Raw genomic sequence first — 21,882 nt, forward strand, 5'->3', positions numbered from 1 at the left:
AACAAAAGCAACCCCTGTGCACGACGACATCATGCCTGTTGAAGATCTCACTGTTGGTTTGTTTTTAAAAGAAAAAGAAGTGAAGGAGGAGTTAAAGGGATAGTTCAACATTTTGGCAAATTGGCCCATTGCCATAATCCCTATAGTCAGAGCAGTAGGTTCGTTACCTTTAATTGTCGGTGCAAGGTGTTTTTAGAACGGCGGAGCAGAGCCGCGAGCTGCTCAGAGCTACGCTACGGAGGCTCATGGGATTTCTTAGTTTCCCCTCATCAAACTCATCAAATACACAATCCAACAACTCCACAACGCTCTGGTGGACAAGTTGTGACCTGCACATTCACCACGCTATGAGATAATAACACAACGTTACCAGACAGAGTTGTTGTAGAGGGAAATTCATGCAAAACTGCCGATGCACATTGCCTTCAGGGGCATTTTTCCATCAACAGTCTCTGTATTTCCCTCTAAAACAACTCTGTCTGGTAACGTTGTGTTATTATCTCATAGCGTGGTGAATGTGCAGGTCACAACTTGTCCACCAGAGCGTTTTGGAGTTGTTGGATTGTGTGTTTGATGAGTTTGATGAGGGAAACCAAGAAATCCCATGAGCCTCCATCACGTAGCTCTGCTCTGCTGTTCTAAAAACAGCTTGCACCGACAATTAAAGGTAACGAACCTACTGCTATGACTATAGCGATTATGGCAATGGGTCCAATTTGCCACAATGTTTAACTATCGCTTTAAGACTTTCAACAAGGCACTAGCGTCCGAACCAAACCAAAAACCAAAACCCTATACCGCTCCAATAAAATAACCAGTGCTCGCTTTTTTATATGTTTAATATGTTTATTACAATACATACAGTTCACATTTGACCTTGTGACCGCTCGTTTGCCCAGCACATCTGCCTCTAACCTCAACGCCCACCGCCGCCACAGCTGGGTGAAGACGCCGCTGCTGCTGCTGCTGCTGAACCGGGTGCAGATGAGTGACTAAAGTTATAAATAAAACCTTTTTTTTTCTGTTTTTCTGTTTTGTTTTTCATTTTCTCTGCGTCTTAAAACTTCATTGTTGTTGTGTTGTTGGCGACTGTACAAAGGAATGAACCAGTGGAACAAAAACAAAAAAAATAAGAATAAAAATAAGAAGTAGAAGAACCGATGTGGAGGGTGTGTGTGTGTGAAGTGACTCAAGACTCAAGGAGGGAGGAAGAAGAGGAAGAGGGGGAGAGGGGGAAGAAGAAGTAGTAGTAGTAATAATAAAAGTGGGAATGGTCCAAAGCAGCACGTCATCATCACATCTCTAATTTATTTATTCATTTATATATATTTTTTTGTTTCTTTTTCTCGTCTTTTTCTTTAAATCACTCACTCCACCACACCACCAGGCACTGTTTTTTGTTTTTGTTATGTTTTCGCTTTTTCAGACTGGGAAACGCAGGGCCACCAGAAGCTGCAAAAAAGAAAAAAAAAAGGAAAAAAAAAACAGAAACAGAAAGAAAAAGAAATAGATCAGTGAACCAGGGGGTGAGGCGATGGCATGAACAGCTCGGGATTCAGACGGTCGTTGCTTTAACCAAGATTATTATGAAGAAGAGAAGGAGGAAGAGGAGGAGGAACCACTTTGACACCAGTGTGTTTATGTTTTAATGTGAATAAAATGGCTTCGCTGCAGCCGCCATCGCACGCCGTTCGCTCGCTCACTCTCTGGTTCTCAGATCCACGAACGGACAAAATGAAGCTTTAAGTCTGCAGACGAGTTAACATGAAGGAGAGGCTAGGCTAATGAACGTAGCCGCCTAGGCGTTGATTAGTTTGGATGTCAAAAGCTTTTGATAGGCATGGCTTTCCATGGCTTCAATCTACAAAACATATTTACAACATAGATAATAACATCTACAAGAAATCTACATTTTTTTTCTCCGTTGAGGGTTTTTTACAAAACCTGTAAATCGCCCCGCCCCCTCCCCCTCCATCCCTCCCCTCCCCGTGTTTTTTAATTCTCTGTCTCTCTTTCTTTCTCCCACTCCCACAACAACGACAGCTCTTCCGTGTTTCCCCACCTCTTGGTTTTTAACCCAGCCCAACGGTCCAAAGGCAAAACCCCGACTGCCGCTCCTGTGTGTGTTTGTGTGTGTCTGTGTTTGTGTGTGTGTTAAGACTGGGCTCAAGAGGAACTGAACAACTGCAGCTTCCAACTATGTGCAATGGGTCTTTTCTTCTCAACCCCCTCCCCCCTTCTTTCTCTCTCTCCCCCCTCCCTGCCCCTGCCACCCCCAACCAGAAAAACGCTCTCAACTCGCACAAACCAGAAGTTCTCAGACCATGAAGGAATTCTGATTCTTCAACTTTTCAAGTTCTTTGATTTGCTGTCTCAGAAACAGTATCCTGTGGACGGGAGAGAGGACAGGCGTTAGTTCACATTCATACAAACACGTCAACGATACATATAACACATAAATATAGAAACAAAAAGCAGCAGTTGTCGTTACCTCTGCTCACGCAACGTGGCTTGTATTTCACAGACTCTGACCAAAGACCGGAGGTTTTTGAGCTCGGTGCAGTTCTCCGACATACAGATGCTGCCCATGGTGTGAGCCTCTTCACGTAGCCTCGACGCCTTCAAGGTCAATTCAGAAGAAACAAGAATGAGCTTTAATGTGCACAACCAGAACCAGAATCATTACAAACTATTATGGGTTACTAGGGTTGTGAACGATAAACCGATGCGACCGGATATTCGGTTTAACAAGTGAGAGATTCGGCTGTATCGGTAGCAGCCTCCTGAATCGATACAAATTAGCCATGAATTCCTAGATGAATCGGTTGTAGAGTCATGAACCGGTTATCGCTATGGGCTAGAGTGCTTAGCCGTTAGCGGTGTCTTTAATAGCTCATAAATCAATCAACGGGCCACGTATAAACAATTTTTTTCCTGCGAATATCTTTGTTACAACACGATTCGCTAACTGGAGTAGTTTCATGTTGTGTCCAATAACGGAGGGGACGGGGGGTTTAACAGATGACGTCCTGATGTTAGCTTTGCTGCTGCTATTAGCACACTCCCCATCCAGGAGCTGCTCCTGTCTCTGCTGCCTGCTACAGGTAGACAACCTGGTCCGACCTGCGGGTGTTGAACACTGGACCCGACGCGGAAGCATAGACTAGGCTATTAATGAGCGATAACTCTAAACCCGGCTGAAAAAAAGCAGCCGTCTTCGCTGTAATCGCCGCGACCGGCAACTACGTTTCGACGTATATTTTGATATGAGCGTTAGCTGCTGTTAGCCACCGCCTGTAGCTCAGCTAGTTAGCTTCATCGATAAACAAACGTAATACGTAGCAGTCTTGTTGCTAAGGCAACTCCGCTGCCAGCCCCTGGAAGAACCGGTTCTTAGCTCTGAGTCTGACCCAGCAAGGAGTTGGTGCTGAACCAAGAACTGGTGCTGAGCAGGCACTGGCTCCGAACCAGCACCGGAACCAGCTCGGTGGAAAAGGGCTAATTACAAAAACGTTCTCACAGATATTGGTCCATGTCAAAGAATAAATACATTGACATGTGATTTTGTTGTTATTCTCTTTTTCTTCTTTCTTTTTTTTGCCAGTGCTTTAAAGCAACAATGCTTGGGGATATATTTGAAAAAATATTGTAGTACTACTGTAAGATAGTCAATTCTTTATTTTATAAAATATCTAGCCTACAACAAATATTAACCGTAGAATCGAATCGTCCTACACTGTATCGAATCGGTCTGTATTAAAAGGATATCGTTTTTGAATCGAATCGTAATCTGTGTATCTAGATTCATATCGAATCATTTATCACAGAGAGATGTGCAACCCTATGGGTTAGGCTACACTTTAAAATAGCTGTACACTTCTCAATCCATCATTTATGAAGCATTCTTCCATCACCTTGATTTTTGTTATGATACTTCATCTAACTAGTTTGATTATCTGCCCTTATAATTATTGCTGTTCATTTTATTTTCTTTATCTGTGTGACTGTACGAAGGAATATAAACTTATTCAATGTAAGTTCTGATATACACTTGAAATTTCCTCAGAAATATTGCTTAAAAAGAAAAAGATTCTTCCTTCTTTGATACTAATTTTTGCATTTTCCATCTGAGAACAAACATTTTTTCAAACAGTTTTTTCTAACTTAGTATTTTTCCTAATTTACTTATATTTAAGAGTTATATCAAGTGCTGCACATATCTAGAATATGCAAACCATTAATATCAACCAGTAAAGACTTCTTGTACGGTATAACATGGGTTTGTATTTTCATAAAATAAACTGTTCTCCAAATAATCAGCAAGAATGCTTCATGAATAATGAGTAACAGTGTGTAGTTATCACAGGTTGTAAATAAATGAAGCACAGACCTGCTTCTCTGCGTGTTCGGCCGGCCAACCCTGCACGTGTTTGATAAGATTCTCATTGAAGTGGGCGGCGAGGGTGGGGGTGAAGGTGCAGGAGGGCCGGGCTGCGGAGGCGGAGGGGGGGGCGGAGGCAGAGTTGGGGGCATTGCTGCTACTGGAGGCGACGTGGTTGGGACCCGGGGAGGGACTCCTCTGACTGCTGCAAACAACACAGGGAGGAGAAGAAGAAGGAGAAATGTGAAGAACTTCCATAGATATGAATTCTGTATCTTGCAGAAAATGTTAATAATTAATAAGCTCTGCATTTGAAATAAAATCTTTGCATATCTTATGGTTTATGGGTGTGTAATTGTTTGTAAAAGTTGTCTTGTTATCCATGTTATCGTCACTACAGATGTGTATTATGTCATATTTTAAAAAGCACCACATCAGCATTTTCAGCCAGTTTGTCTCTACGTGACTGTACAAATAAAGTTACAAATATTAACATGTTTGTAATATTCCCAGATCCACTTTGGATTTGGAGAATGACCGACTTTGCTTTCTGGTGTTTTATCGACCAAACAACTCATCAAAAAAAAATCAATTGTCAGATGAGTCAATAATGAAAATGTTAATTAGATACATTTACAGCTGAATGACAGTGAATCTTCACTAAATCAACACTCTGCTGCGTGTGAATTTACATTTTAATGAATATTTTTCCCTTAAAATGTTCAATGTAAACACTCTAACCTGTAGTAATAAATATCTGTCATCAATCACACTACTTATTTGCTCCTTTTAGTAAATTATTGCACAAACAACTGCATGAAATCAATGAATGAATGAATGAATGAATGAAACAACTGTTGTTCCTTTAACGACCAGCAGATGGTGCCGACGTGCTGCTGAAGTGAACGACCCGTCCTGTTTAGATGGGTTTTTTTGCCTCTCAAACCATCATTATGATCTAATTATCTATAAATAATCATCAATTTGCCTGTTTTTTGTCATGTTGTTGCATGTTGAGTTGTGAGTTGTGTGCGACCTACCCTTGGCGCTGCAGGGTGCGTGGCGAGGCCGTGGTGACGTCGTGACTGTGCTGCTTATCGCTGGAGAGGGACTGCTGGGACGTGGGCTGGGGATGAGACGCCTGCTTCACCGCTGGCGTGCTCACCTGAACGCATCACCGAGACACAGACATTAAAAACACATTTTCATCGGCAACAAAGCACCAAACGCTTCCGAAATCCATCGTTTCATGGCCACATTATTCAAAAAAGCTCCACAAAACGACACTGTTTTTGTTGTTTTTAAACTTAAGATGCATCCAACTCCATTTGCAATGATTTAATGTTTTTTTTCACACAACAACCTACTTCCACCCTGCAAACAGGAGCTGTTCAGTAATCTGCAATATGAGTAAATTTATCGAATAACCTTGATAAAGAATTAAAAACGTGCCCCATCAGTCACTAAATTTAAAAAGATGTTTAAAACTAAGGTATTCAATGCAATGAATATAAAAGATTATGATACAGTAAGCCAAGTATTAGTAAAAAAATTTAAGATAATAACGTATAATGACAAGTAAAAACCAAAATACGATACACAAGGACAAATGCATTGATTACTAATTAGCAATGAATGTATTGACCTGTGTAATAAGATTGGTACTGCGATGGACAGTCCAGTCCATTGCTATGTACTGTATGTGTGTATATATAATATAATATAAACTAGGGATGCACAATAACTTTTTTTGGAAACCGATACCCATAACCGATAACATACCTGGAGATAAGAAAGACTAGTGAGGAGTTTTGACTCTCTAAATGAAGATATTCTATTAGCAAGCCCTTCAAACATTCGCTAAAAGATATGAAACAAAACGTTTTGATATCTCAAATGAACATCGATTTAAATAAGGTGCATTACTTATTGATATAAAAATAAAGGCCTATAGAACTGATGCAAATATTTTGAATCAGGATTTTAAATAATTTGACCGATAATTACTGCGCATCCCTAACATAAACTTAATAAATTGTAAGACTCTTTCTTAGATAATCTTATTTATTCTTCTCAGTTGAGTTAAAAAAAAAAATCATTATTAAATTGTGTTATCTCGTTACCTAGCTCTGTTATGCAATTTTTAAATAGGGTAGGCAAAATAAGCTGCGGCTTCAGCTTGACATAGTAATCCAAAATGTATCTATGTATATATTATGTTCTGTTGAATGGACGAATAAACTACTACTATACTACTTTAGACTCAAGTAATCCACACAAGGCTTCCTCACTAAAAAGCTTTAAAAAGTGAAATCTCTGTCGCTTTTTTTCCTCCAGTGTGACTCAAGAGGAAATCTGCTTGTGCTGAAACAGGGAGTTAGTTCCTCTACTGGATTTAAATCAGTGTGGTCTCTCTCTTTACCTTTGGCTGTGATATGACGGGCTGCGTGCTGAGATGGGGCTTATGAGGACCGGCGTTGGTCTGTGGTGTGCTGATCCTCGGAGAAACATAGGACCTGGGCGACGAGGCGTCCGACGTTAACGACATCGGCGACTGGTTCGATTGCTGAGCTGTTTATAGAGAAAAAAAGAATAAAGAGGGACAATAAGTGATCAATAAGAGTCGAGAAAATTCAATATCCAGCAGCAGGAAACACCACAGACGTTTTCTTGTTCTTCAGATTCTTGAGTTTTCAAGCACCTTCAGTTTGAAACTACATTAAAGTGTCAGTACAAAGAGAAATATGTGAGATGTTGCCCTTGACACAAATACAAATATAGTTTATGTGAAAGGCTGCAACAAAGGTGAGGAAACAGACTTTATGATATCAATATTAAACAAAAGGTGTTAACCTCAGAGGAAACATTAAAACACTTAAACCCTCCTGCTTCTGTGAGGCGTTCACTTACCTTGGTTGGAGAGTTGAGCAGCTTGAGAGAGGATAGTAGTGATATTAAAAGCCGACGGTCCAGCAGTGAGGATCTTATGAAGCATCGACTGTAATGAAGCTTGTGTGACAGCAGCTGTGAGAACTAGAGAGAGATGTGGAAAGAAAAATAAATGAAAGTTTGTCAGAGCAGTGATACAGATCTGTTGCTGCAGTGTGTCAAAGTTAATCTGTACGAATCATTTAGCTTGAACGAACTCGGCTTTAATCAAAATGAACATGTTTCCACTGAGGATGCAGTCACAGTGAAACAACTCTGTAGAGGGCTTTTATTTTGAAAATGGAAGAGACAAATAACTGATTCACCAACACAGAAATACGGCAACATAAAGATGCTCGTCATGTCATCCAGGAGTTTCTATTATTATCTTATTATATTTTCAGCTAACAAGGTCAATAATGACTGTAATTTGCTCTTGTTACTTTCACTACAGCTTAACCAAAGCTGTTGAGACCCAATCGGGAAGCGACCATGAAGCGTCTACATCAGCCCGTCACCAGCACAACCTCAGGGTTTTAAAACTACAAAAGGACCAACATCGTTCTCTCTCCATTTTCAGGGCTTGAACAACTCTGGAGAAGTGTGGACAGCAGGAAAACCATCCGCACAAGGGATTACTTCATCCACACATCCAGACAGCAGCACAAACATCTTAATTTGGCCATAAACTATGATTTTAGCTTCTTCTTCTAAACTAGGGACTGATCGTCTGGGCCCAAAAAACTAATATTCAGTACATTAGCCAAATACATTGTGAATATTTTTCCATTTGTTTCAAATTCAAACTTCAAATTTCAATTTGCATTCAATTATCAAGTAGTTGGGGAAAAGTTATTCATTTGTGGAATAATCAAAAGTTAACTTTATTTACTTTATCACAATACTGGTTTAAAAATCAGGTGCAAAATATAAATGTATATACACTACATGATAAATGTTGTTTATTTGACCACTCTGAATTGAATCACATTCACATTTTGTTCCTGAATCCACCAAACTGCTGCGATCAGAATAATCCTGGATCCAAGTTTTCCAGATCCTACTAAAAAGTTTTGAACAACACAAACTGAGGGTTTGATCCAGATTAAAACCAAGACTGGATTACGTGATCCAATCCGATCCCAGAATCCATTTTTAGTCTTAAACAACCAAAATCTAATCAGATTACTTCTGAACAACTGGGCTCTGCTCCTGAACAACCATTGGACCAAATGTCTGACGTGTCATAATAAATGTTGGTCGGTCGACCTCAGCCTCTCACACACACACACACAGATGAAGCAGAGCAAGGAGTCAATTCCCCAACAACAGTGTCTTTTTTCTCTCACTACGCCTGCATGAAGTGACTAACACAACGTCTGAAAACGCCATGGCAACACGACGCTGGAGAGAGACAAAAATATGGAGGCCAGGTTGGTCGAGCTGCTGCTGCCTCCTCCTCTTCCTCCTCCTCCTCCCATCATCATCACAGCCGATACGAACCAGAGTAAAAAGCACTGATGCACAAAGCAGCTTCTTCTGCCTCGTAAACAAACCTGCCACTGAGCTTTCAAACAAATCTTTATTGACACTTGTCAATAGTGACGATGGTGCACATGGGGGGCAACAGGCCTTTTTGTTTTTACTCGTACAGTGTGAGCACAACGATCATGAGCTTTGGCTTCACACTGCAGATGATTTACTAAAAATCGTACAGTGAATCAGACGCAGGACTCAAACTGAGCTCAGACCAGCAGGACAGAACCAGATCATCATGTCGTCGTCTAGACAAACAGCCGACAGCAGATGCAGCAGCCGCAGCAGCAGCCTGAACGTGAATAATCTGCATCTTAAGGCGCCGTTTCCACTGCAGGAACGTCGAGGTAATTTTACGGGGCCTAAACGAGTCCCTGCCCCGAAAAACTCCGGGTCAGGCTTGAGGTTTTACTCGGTGCTGATCACAGCGGGGATATGTAGACATGTTTCTGAATGGAATAAGGCCTCCCCTTGCATCCCTCAGACACAGAGTATAACAGGCTGCTGATGACTCATGATTACATAGTGTACTGCAGACTGGAAATAAGGAATCATTATGTCATAAATATTACTGTCTTGGTCAATTTGACCCTGATCAAATACACAATCCAACAACTCCACAACGCTCTGGTGGACAAGTTGTGACCTGCACATTCACCACGCTATGAGATAATAACGGGACGTTACCAGACAGAGTTGTTTTAGAGGTAAATTCATCCAAAACCGCTGATGCGCGTTGCCTTCAGGGACAGTTTTTCATCAAGCAGTAGGGCTGCCCGATAAATCGTATTTCCATCGTCATCGCGATGTCGACATACACGATAAACACATTGCGTAAAGTTGCCTGAAATGCGATTAGTACGTTGTATTCATCCCCCCGCGGTTGGACTCCCCGTCGACATGTTCCGCCATCGTCACATCACACAGTTTAAACGTTGATTAATGTTAACAGTTACCTGTCTAAAACCAGTGTTGCTACTGTCTTTCTTTTTCCTTTTTTGCCCGCGGTCGGGTTGAGAAATGCTCGCGAGTCCGGCTGTGTTGGGTCCGAGATTCAACACGCTGGTCTGGTTTTACAGTTATTACAGGCAGTACGCCCGTTTATCACCAATAAACACAGTAGATGAGGGGGGTAAGTGACTGAGCTCAGGCCGTATGAGACGGGTGGGGTGGGGGGTCAGCTTCTTGGAGCGGTGCGGGTGTCTGACTGCAGCGGAGACGACCATGGATCTGCTCTGTGACACAGTTCTTTGGGATGGGACCGGGGCTCATCCGCTAATCGCTAATAACCCGAAGACAGCAGTAACACGTGCTTTCACGCCGAGTCTCCAAACACATTTTCCTGATATCGTGCAGGCCTATCAAGCAGTCTCTGCATTTACCTCTAAAACAACTCTGTCTGGTAACGTTGTGTTATTATTATCTCATAACGTGGTGAATGTGCAGCTCACAACTTGTCCACCAGAGCGTTGTGGAGTTGTTGGATTGTGTATTTGATGAGTTTGATGAGGGAAACCAAAGAAATCCCATTAGCCTCCGTAGCGTAGCTCTGAGCAGCTCACGGCTCTGCTCCGCCGTTCTAAAAATAGCTTGCACCGACAATTAAAGGTAACGAACCTACTCCTAAAACTATAGGGATTACTGCAATGGGCCAATTTGCCAAAATGTTGAACTATCCCTTTAATGAAACTATGTGATCGTGCAAAGATCAAAACAACATTTTTACAACCCGGTATTATTAGAAAGCGTCTATACTGCCGGAAAAACAACAACAACCAGAGCAGGGAACAAAAAAATGCAGCGCAATGATCGAAACCGTTGCACGTCGCCTCAAGAGTCTGAGTCGTTTTCTTACCTTCGTTGATTTTCGCCATGTCCACGCTGGCGTTGTTGAGCTGCAGCGCGGTCTGAAGTGCTGGGAGGAGCTGGCGGAGCAGGGTGGGGTCTTGGAGCAGCGGAGGGGCGGGCGACTGCAGGACCGGAGACACGGGCACCGTGGACGCCGACGACGAGCCGGGCGGCCCCGATGACGGGTTCAAGCTCCCTGAGCCTGAGGATGATGACGACGACTGGGACTGGGACTGGGAGGAGAGCGTCGCCGAGGGCTTCTCCGCCTGGGACGACTCTGTGAGGGACCGACAGGGGGCGACACGTGAGTGAAATGCAGAATACACGCACAACAAGAAGGAGCTTTTGTGTTCCTATCTGTGGAAATAAACTAATTAAACTATGGAACAGTTTGAATGTCCAAACATAATCCAGTTCAAAAAGAAGTACAAAGAAATGATTTTCTATATGTACAGGAATGAGGGTGTTTGACAATTACAAGGTGCTTATTATTGGCATTTACTTACTTATTTTTCTTTGTATATGTGTTTATGTCTTTATACACTGCTCAAAAAAATAAAGGGAACACTTAAACAACACATCTTAGATCTCAACACATCTTAGATCTCAATTAATGAAATATTGCAGTTTAAAACCGTTATTCAATATATAGTAGAGTGTGTTGAGAACAAAATAACATAATCAAAATTATCATCCCAGGTTGATTTCACACGGGTGTGATATACTTGGAGTTACAATGTGTTGTTTAAGTGTTCCCTTTATTTTTTTGAGCAGTTATATTGGAATAAATCCAGCTAAATTGACTTTAGCTGGACTTTAGCTTAAATTGATTTTTTTATGACTCTGTAAGACAAAAACTGTTTAGTAAGGTAGATCCAAATAATGAATTTGTGTGGTTAGACGATGCTGAGAAGCTAAAACATCTTTTTCAGTTGAATATAGTTTATTTTCTTGAAAAGGCTTGGGCAATGAGACGAAGAGCGATATGTAGTTGAGTACTCTAAAATTGTTTATTTATGTCACACTTGTATGGCAGGTAACACCAACAGGAAGGACTGTTTAGTCTTTTTCAAATTCATTCATTCATATAGATTATAATGACAAGGAAGCTTGATAGTTAATTTATGAATAGGGGGTGAGAGTAAATAAGTTTCACTTCTTCCCACTGAAAAATCTAATTATTTTCATTTTCAATTACTTTTATCTTTCATGTGTTGTCTTTGTAAAGTATTTATTTGTTATGTCGGTCCATTACTGTATTATTTTTAGTTGGTTAGTTTCAGTTTATTTCGAACATGTTAAAAGAAATAAGTGTAGTTCCTTCTTTTTTTTTTTTTTTTTTTTTTTTTAAACTTTTTATTGGTTTCCATCGGAAAACATAAAAATAGGACAAGAGCAGAAAGGGCTCAATAACAACAAAGCAAAAAAAAGGGAAATTATATATGTACATAAATAAAAATAAATAAATACAAAGACAAACACCAGACAAGAGAAAAATCCCCCCCTTCCCGCCCCACCCCACCCCACCCCAGGCAGCAAGGACACATCAGTTCAAGGACAGGCTCAGAACATCAGATTATACTTGGACAAAAAAAAAAAAAAGAGAAAAAAAAAAATAAATAAAATAGAGGAAACACACAACATACGAGGCTCTAAACATCAATTTGAGGGCACAAAAGGTTCTTAATTTTTTCTATTGACGAAGTCCAGGAGGTAATAGTGGCTTGCTTTGCGTTGTGCATTCTGGCTACTGACAGCTCCATGTACAGGATATCTAACAAAGAAAGTAACCAGTGAGTCCGAGAAAGAGAATGAGGAGGTTGCCAGCGAAGTGCTAGCATCTTTTTGGCAGCTGTCAGGCTAGCAAACAAAGCAGGGTAGTGGTAACTAGGTAAATTCAAAGCAGAGGTATCATTCAATAAAAACAATTTGGGACAGTACGGAATTAATACATCAAAAAGTTTAGTCAACGTTAAGGATATCATTTCCCAAAAGGTTGTGACTTCTGGACAGTACCAGTACATATGCATGAAAGATCCAACATCACGATTTGGGCAGAGATCACAATTAGGAGAGGATACAAGTTTCATTAGATGGAGTCTTCTAGGTGTAAGATACATCCTATGTAAAAATTTGAAGTGTATCAATTTGTGATTGGGATTTTTGGAAACATGATCTAGATTACTCCAAACAGTTGTCCAACATATATCCTTCTCCGTAATATCAAGATCTCTACTCCAAATATAACCAATATTTAAAGATTTACAACCAGAATTTAAAAGAGCATAAATTTTGGATGTTAGACCTTTAGTTTTACCTCTGACATTTAATAAAGAGTAAAGTGGATGAGTTGCCAACTTTTCACCCCATGGAACGCCGTAAGTGCGCATAGCTAGTCTGAGTCTAAGATAAAAGAAAAAAGAACTCTTTGCGACATTGTACAGGGAACATATATCATCAAAAGATCTCATCCCATTTTCTTCCCAAACATCCATTAAAATGTTGATTCCCTTAGTAGACCATTGAGGGAGCTTAAAAGGAGCTCCTCCCGTGGTGAGGTCAAAATTGTTGAAAAGAGGGCTATGTGTGTGCCATTTTAAAGAAATCTGACATTGTTTCTCTATTGCTCGCCATGTTGACAATAAAAAAGACATAATAGGACCAAGTTGGCGTTGAGTACTCTTGGAAGGGAAAGCAGAGAAAACAAGGTCCTGTAACCTATGTGGGTAAGCCAAGTTTTCTTCAATTGGTCTCCAGGAGACCACCATAGATGGATCAAACCAAACAGATATTGGACGAATTATATAGGACCAAGAGTACAATTTAAAATTTGGAACATTTAAACCCCCATCCTTCTTGCTCCTTTGCAGTGTAGACAACTTGAGACGTGGTCTTTTACCACCCCATATAAAGTTTGTAGTGATCTTATTCAGACTGTCCCAGTAGTTTTTGGGAGGTGCAAGAGGAATCATATTTGAATAAAAATTTATTCTTGGTAGAACATCCATTTTAATTATGGATATTCTTGCTGACATTGAAATAGGTAATTTTGTCCATCTTTCCATATCTTCCTCAACACGTTTAAATATGTGTTGGAAATTTTTGGTAGAGATAACTGATAAGGTGGGATAAATATCAACACCTAGGTATTTGAAAGAATTAACCACCGGGATAAGAGATGGAAGTGTAGATAGACTAACAGATGGATTTAAGGACATTAGTTGAGACTTAGTCCAATTAATCTTGTACCCAGAGAGGTTACTAAACTCTAACACACCCAGAAACTAAACTTACAAGATAAAATATACATGTACAAGTGTTTATGTAACAGTTCAAGGTTAAAAAAAGAAAATTATTGTTTTGCTCTTTTAAAATCACATGTGAAATTATTCTACTCTGACTTGTTTCGATGCCTTTTTTCATTACAAATCTATGTGTGGCACAGAAATTATGAATAATTTACACTTTATCAAAGATTATTAAATCTAAGATGTGTTCACAACAAATAAAGTTTTCTATAATCACTACAAATGAAATAAATCAAACTACTTTAGGTCATAACAGAGCAGCAGCAGCAGCAGCAGCAGCAGCAATGTTCTGTGTGTATGACCCTTAAAAATGTGAAATATTATAAATAATATTAATACAAAGTGCACTTACCAGTTTCTTTTTAGATTTGTTTCAACTATGAGATGTTGTCAGAAACGTATTTAGTCTGTTCTCAGCTTCCCATCGTCACAGGGAGGAAACATTGAGCAGCTGGCGCCACCTGTCGGTCAGAGAGAGGAGCTGCAGGGAAACGACATAAAAACAGCTGCGTCCTATGAGATCATTTACAACTTAGATAATGAGACACTTTAATCACTGATGAGTTGTTAATAACATCACAACAGACTGAACAGCTGCTGTTCTGCACTGAACATTTAGAGTTGCTATGTTTTGATGTAATTAATATGTTTTTTCTACTGTAAATATTAAATATTATAGGCTGAAGTTGGAAGAATCTTTATATTAATATAAAGCGTGTCAGCAGCAGCAGCAGCAGCAGCAGTCACAGCTGACCTGTACAACCTGGCTACCCTCCCTTCTCACCGTTACCTTCACATCGTGTGGACAGTCTGTGAATGTCTCACTGATCCCTTCAATATGATGTGATCATGGTCGTCTAAAAGCCGGTGTAAAATATGTCCGACCCATCCGGAGTTCAGGTAATTTTGACCATAAATCAGAGACCTGTAATTGACGTTTTTTCTGATCATCGGAGGCCAGCTGGTCAATAAAATATTCTTGAATATCTAAAACAAAGCAAAAGTTGTTGTTGTTTTTATAATCTTATTCATGTAGCCTGTCCACATGATTAAATATCCCGCTGCTGGCTTGCTAACGTCAGCACGCATAACGTACCGGTATGTTATATCGTTTATGATACAGTCTCTTATCTCCCTGTTACTCTAATCTTTCCTGCTAATCGCTCAAACAAATGATTAGTTCCTAAATGAATATTGGTATTCATGTAAGATACCTTAATCAGTTACTGGGGGGCACTAAACATCACAAATGCAGCCTATTTATGATGCTGTCATAGAGAATCAGTTTACTATGACTGACACATGTCACCGCAGCAATGGCGCCGCCGCAAGATGGCGGCATACACAAAACGTTCTCCGAATCGCTCTATAAAACACGGAGGAGGATTCTCGCTTCTACAACACTTCTCTCTGATTGGTCGTGGCGTCGTGCCTGTGTTGCATTCACTGTGACCGGGAAATTACAAAACTACCTTCTCAGTTAATGTGCGCTTCTGTTTAACTCCGTCTGAGAAAACATCCTGGACCTGGGCTGTATAAGAAATGTTCGGGGCTAGAGCCGGGAAGCCCAGGCCAGGCGACAGCCTGAATATAATTATACTTATGTCCAACATTTAATGTAAAAAGGGGATGGAGAGGGGGGATGGCATTTTTACAGGGGGGATGATTTTGATCATTTTTATTTCAGGGGGGATGCCATCCCCCCCCATCCCCCCTCAACTCGACTACTGCTTTTACTCATTTGAGTACATACACCGTAGATCCATCTCTCAAACACTGCAACATTTCTTCTGTCATTGTGCTGCTGTGCTGTTTGAATGTTTATCTGAGACTTTTGCCTGAAGACTAAACCTGTAACTTTGTGCTTTAAATAATCAACCTGTTTGAAACTGCATGAAGAATATTGATCGTTTAAACTCTAAACCGATCCTAACATCTATAAAATAAAGTATTATAGTTTGTGTTTTACATGCAGACTCTGTAAATAGGTAATTCAGAGAGAGCTACAACAGGAAATCAGTGAGGAAGGCTGGATAAAGATTTGTGCTCAGATACAAATGCCAATTCATGGAGAGAGTTTCAATGGAAGATAGTAAAAATTTGTTTTAGAACACCTGAAACTATGGCAAAGATAAATTCAAATCAGACAAGTTTATGTTGGAGGGGATGTGGTGAGAACATAGCAACTCACTTACATATATTTCGGCAATGCCCATTGTTAGACAATTTTTGGGAATCAATTTTTACTACTGTGAACAAAGCACTAGAAGTTGAACTGGTAGGAGACTGTCTGTCAGGATGAAACCAGATGTCATTCTCAACAGGAAAAGGATGTAGCTACAGTGTATCCTACACGGTGATGGGAATAGCTTCTCTCATTTTCTCTAAACTGTGAACACAAACCCCAATTTTTAAGCTACATTCACAAAACTCAGACTCTTCTTGCAAAACCAAACTTTCACCTCAAAACAGTTCAATCTGTGCCCAAAATTGAACTATGTTGTCAAATTGTGCCCCGAGTCAATCAAAATTAAAAACACTACTGAGCAGCCACTAAACACTACATAGAAAAATAGAAAACACAATGCTCAGCACATGAAGCTGTAGAAATAAATGTTTATCGTTCACTGTAGCTAAATGCATGTTGCAAAACAAAAAACCTGTGCATTTAGCACTTCTCTCCTTCCCTTTCTTTCACCCTCCTCCTTCCCTCCCCACATCCACTTTATCCCCTTTTCCTTCCTTCTTCTTTTTTCTGCCCAGTTCATCCCTCCCTCCCTCATCCTTTCTTCCTTCACCCTGTCGTCTCTCATCTTCTCCTCTTGCAAAACAAAAAACCTGTGCATTTAGCACTTGTACATAGTAAAAAAAAAGAAGTACAAAAACCAGAAATCCTGTGCATTTACACGTAGCAGTTGTACAGTACAAAGACAAACAGAAATCTTCTGCATTTAGCATTTGTATACCGTAAGCCTACGTAAAAAATAAAGTACAAAAATATAGAAATAAAAGAGCATAACTCAGCCACATCATTTCTCTGTACTGGATCAGGCCACAGGACTTCATCCTGAACTGGCTTACAGTATATGTGCCCTCACATCATTTGACACAAGTGTTATCAATTTATCAATTTTGAGTTGTTGTGTTCAACCGGTGAAACTTGTGCTTTACTTGTGTTTGACTTTTGCCACCTGTGCTCAGCATTATGCAACACAGGTGCATCACAATGAAAATGTGTTGGTAAGATGTGTCTAAACAGGTGAAAAGTGCTGATGGTTTTGCCAAAAGAGTGACTGATTCAATCAGTGGGTTCAGGCAACTGAGAATTTGGTTCAGACAACAGGGTTTAGTGTTTTAGCAATTGAGAAAAACTGTAAATGAGGCGCGTTACAAACTACTCAGTGAAGCCGTTCTCCTCCGACTTGGCTCATCTCAGCCACGAAGCTGAAACTGTTTTTTTTTTCCTTCTCTCCTTTGGTGAGGGGAGGGAGGAGTAGGGAGGGACGAGACAACCGCATAAGTGATGATGATTGGTTGAGGCAGAGTAAGGTTTCATGCTAAGCCAATCAGAGGCAGTGTTCAGTTTGTACACAAACCACACACGCACGCAGTTTAGCCTCACACACAAAAACTAGCAGAGGGAAGCTGCCGAGTTCAGAGGTAAAGTACAGACACTACTTTAATCTCCTTGAGGTAAAAGACAAGAACATAGGCTACATGTGAGGTGTAGCTACATTATGTCCCGGAGCGAAGTGTTTGTCCCAGGGGCGTCACTAGGTTTTAAGGACAGGGGGGGCTTAGCCCCCAGTAGATGCACAGGATGTGAGCGAATGTAGTGCGCAAGCACGAACTTTCACAATGGCCCAGAAAAAACACAATATTTAGAATTTAGAGTAAATTTAGAGTATTGAATCATGGGCTAGTTGAATCTAAGAATAAGTAAAGTAGTACATCTAATGAGTAACTGGGTAAAAGTAGATGCTAAAAAAAGTGAACCTGAGTAATTTTTCAGGTGTTTGACTATCATGGATATGTCCAGGTGGACTGGAAAACTAATTATATTTCACTAGTAGCCTGTGTCATAATGGTTATACACTCCATCCAAATACAGCTGTTTTTGGCTCATTTTGATTTCACCCAGACCTCCTCACATTTTCCAATTCAAATAAGACCAGACAACAGAAATGAAGTGTGACTCCAACTGGAGCAGATATTTATGGTAAAGAGTGCACATTTCACCCTAGAAACCCCTTCATCTTCTACACAACCAGGACCTTCACAAGAAATTTCAGATTTTTTTTTTCTGAGCTGAAATAGACATTGGGGGGTTGTGCAAATGACTGACCCTGAGAATCATTTTAATTTGAATATTCTGCTTTTATTAGTAGTTTTATTTGGACTAGGTTTAAAAATATATATATATTTATACCTAGCCTATATTGTTATCATGCTGTTTTTATATATTCCTGTGTCTTACCTGATCTTCTGCATCTTCAGGGCATGTCTCTGTCTGGCCTCTCCCTACAGCATTTCTCTCCCTGTCTGTCTGTGCTGCCTGCAGTGTCACCAGATATCATTAGTATTTTAAATTAATCCATTAAATAATCTGTTTTTACTGCTAAATGTTATTTTCTTTAACACAGCCAAGCTATAAAGTACCAGATGAATGTTACACTAACACATTACACACATACACAGCACATAGCCTACACACACACACACACACACACACACACACACACACACACACACACACACACACACACACACACACACACACACACACACGGCACATGAGACAGACAGACAGACAGACAGAGAGAGAGAGAGAGAGAGAGAGAGAGAGAGAGGAACACACACATGATGACAGGAGTGTTCAGGATCCCCGTTTAAAAGTTTTCCCCACCAGAATCTAGCCGAACTTTGGAGCATTATTTAGCCCGTTTTCTGACAAGCTATCATGCCATGGTTGGTACCAACAGAAGCCCAGCGTCTCCTGGTTTCATATGATATCTGTATCTTCGCTCTAGCTTTAAAACTGATCCGTTTACAACGCAATTAATATTTCACATGAATTCAAATTTTATCGCGGTCATTTTGACAACACTACTATTTAGAGATGTAGTAGCTTACTGTCTGATGCCTGCTAGTCCTCTTTTAGCTACAGGTGGACTGACTCTCTCCCTCTGTTGACATCAGAGCTCCTGTAGCCCGTCACTGCAGGCTCGGAGCGGAGCTTCAAACAAGCCGCCGCTACATGGGCGCTACCAACTGACAGCTGGGAGGGGGGTGGTCACACACTCAACAAACTAATTAAATTAAACAAATCAGAAATAACAAGAGACAAATGCGGTGACCGCTGGGGTTCTTAAAAGGAGAATATATGTCACATATATATATATATAAAAAAAGGTCACATAATAAAAGAACACCAAATTATTTGGGGGGGCTTAAGAATATTTTAGGGGGGCTTCAGCCCCCCTAAAATAGGCCTAATGACGCCACTGGTTTGTCCTGAGCTTCTGCTCACCTGACTCTGTGCAGCTTCTTCATTAAATCCAAACAGTCCGACACAGCGACGCACTGCTCCTTTAGACTCTAAAGTCTCTGTAGCTCATCAGCCCGGAACTCTTCCAGAGCAGGTACAGCGCAGCGTTGTGACCTCAACCATGGTTGATGAGAGCAGAAATGTTGTTGTTGTAGTGAAAATGGGCGAGCTCGTGAACACGCTAATTTACACAAAGTCAAAACGAGCGAGAAACCGCGTATCTCGCGTTTGGTCGCGCGTCACAACTCGAGCGAAAAAAAAGCGTTCCTCGTGTTTGGTGGGAAGCCCCTTGTGGGTCTTTTGGTGGGAAGCCCCTTGTGGGTCTTCCCACCAAACACGATGAAATAGACGAAGACGCGAAGGTCCCGTCGCCATAAAAAAATCGGGTGTATTGCGTCGCAAAAAAAAAAGTCGCGTCTACCGCGTCTCGCGCCTAATCGCGTCTTTGCGTCACGGCCTTTTACACCGCGGACGTAACGAATAAACGGTTACGGTGTGAACGAACAACATAGGACAGGACCAGACGTGGCGTTGTTTCCTCTTTTCACCGACAGCTCCACTCTCCCTTACTTACACTAACTACTGTTATTGTTGAGGCCAGAGAATTGTGGGACTTGTAGTTTTTGACCAATCGCAGGTTGTGCTCTTTCTTTTTTGTGATTTTCCCGTTTCACACATGTATTTTTTTTTAGGGGCAAATGCGAGACTAAAATTATTGAAGACTTGAACACAATAATTCAACAAATTTAAGACATTTTAAGACCTAAAATTTTGATTTTCAAATTTTAGACTTTTTAAGACCCCGCGGATACCCTGTTATTTCATATAAAAGTTTAAGTGCAAACATATTTAATGATGCTGTGTATTATATATTATATATTTAAGACCATCTTTGAATTTTCTAATAAATGTAATACTTTTTAAGGCCTTAATTTTAGATACATGAATTTAAGACTTTTTAAGGATCCGCGGATACCCTGAGAAGTTGTGCGCTCGCAGCAGGACAGATAATCAGATGGATAATCGGTAAAGTTAATAATTTCACTTTATGTGCCCATGAATAAATTAATTTCGATGTTTCCTGTTATTGTTGCCCAAACGCAAATCTTGAATAGGTCTCCACTGTTTTCACATTTAAAAAGGTCTTTGTTGTCTTTGTACAGACAATATGAGATTTGCTTGTAGGCAGCCACAGCACTTAAAAAACCCACTGTAACCTATTTTCATAGGCACACCAGCCTCGCTTTCAATAAAACACACACTCGCATTCCATAATTGCGATCACTGAAATATATGAAAACAATAAAATACAATTTAAAAATGCCCTTGGAAAGAAAAAGTAACGCAATAGTTACTTTACACTTTTATTTTGGAAGAAGTAATTAGTAACTATAACTAATTACTTTTTAAAAGTAATGTTCCCAACACTGATCCTACAAATACAAATAGCAGCAAAGAAAGCCATTACATTAAGATGGCTTAAACAGGTGCTGAATAGGTAACAATCCTAAGAAATATTAACACAATGGGGGGAAGAAAAATCACATTTATGTTGAGATTAAAGAAGAAAGTGTTTATAGAAAGATGGAGGTGGTTGATAACTCAAAAGAGTTTTTCTTCGTTTGTTTGTTTTCAAGACTTGAGCTGGATTATAAGTGATACCCAGAGGTGAAAGATAAAAGATATATAGCCTACGTGCTGATGAATTGATTAAGGGTATTTACGCAAAGGGAATTTATAACCCTATATAGTTTTATTTTTGATATATTGTTTTTCTTCTCTTTGTCTGTTTGGTGTTTTTGATGTTCCTTGTCTTTCCTTCTTAAAATATTCTAAATTTTGATTTTCTGCATTACTTTTTACACACACATAATCAAACTAATGCTGATTGTTTGTCTACTAAGACCACTTGTAAACTGAATTGTTCGAATGTTGTAAAAGTGGATGTAATTCAGCGCATTCAATTCACTTTTCTGGGGATTAAAAACCTCTTTTCTTTTATTCTTTTGACAGCTCATCATCTACTCTTATGTAAGAAGCTGCTTACGACCATCTGATAACATTAATCTCTTGGAGTTCCCATAGTCACTACACCACCAGCAGGGGGCAGCACAGTCTCATCTTTGTTTTATTGATTTTTTTTTTTTTTTTTTAAAGCATCTAAACCAAAATATCAAACACTTTTTTTTTTTAAATAAAAAGTTGAAGGGACCAAAAGAGCCAGAGAAGAAGCACGTGGCCCTGGAGAGGCATATTTTATTTCATTTGTTGTCAATATACTTCAGGAAACAATATACAAAGCAATGATGTGGTCACCGTTACTGAATGTGTGG

At 40.1% G+C, this 21,882-nt stretch overlaps 1 protein-coding gene and 1 long non-coding RNA gene across 2 annotated transcripts; both read right to left on the reverse strand.

Annotated features, from left to right (window-relative positions):
* Positions 1-2,184: 2,184 nt before the first annotated feature.
* LOC146966267 (uncharacterized) lies at positions 2,185-2,674 on the reverse strand. Its single transcript, XR_015034505.1, has 3 exons — positions 2,492-2,674; positions 2,274-2,387; positions 2,185-2,217 (listed from the first exon to the last, which is right to left on the reverse strand). It is a non-coding gene; the product is annotated as an uncharacterized LOC146966267 (long non-coding RNA).
* A 1,671-nt stretch (positions 2,675-4,345) lies between these two features.
* LOC146966268 (WW domain-containing adapter protein with coiled-coil-like) lies at positions 4,346-13,665 on the reverse strand. The gene is made up of 6 exons (XM_085763992.1): positions 13,593-13,665; positions 10,701-10,970; positions 7,292-7,414; positions 6,804-6,952; positions 5,422-5,546; positions 4,346-4,586 (listed from the first exon to the last, which is right to left on the reverse strand). Exons 1-6 carry the CDS (start codon positions 13,663-13,665, stop codon positions 4,361-4,363), a joined length of 966 nt encoding a protein of 321 aa, XP_085620118.1. The 3' UTR covers positions 4,346-4,360.
* Positions 13,666-21,882: the final 8,217 nt, after the last annotated feature.

This window comes from Trachurus japonicus, chromosome 20 (genome assembly GCF_045865225.1).
Source record: "Trachurus japonicus isolate A0001 chromosome 20, Traja_1.0".
NCBI classification, from domain to species: Eukaryota; Metazoa; Chordata; class Actinopteri; order Carangiformes; family Carangidae; genus Trachurus; species Trachurus japonicus.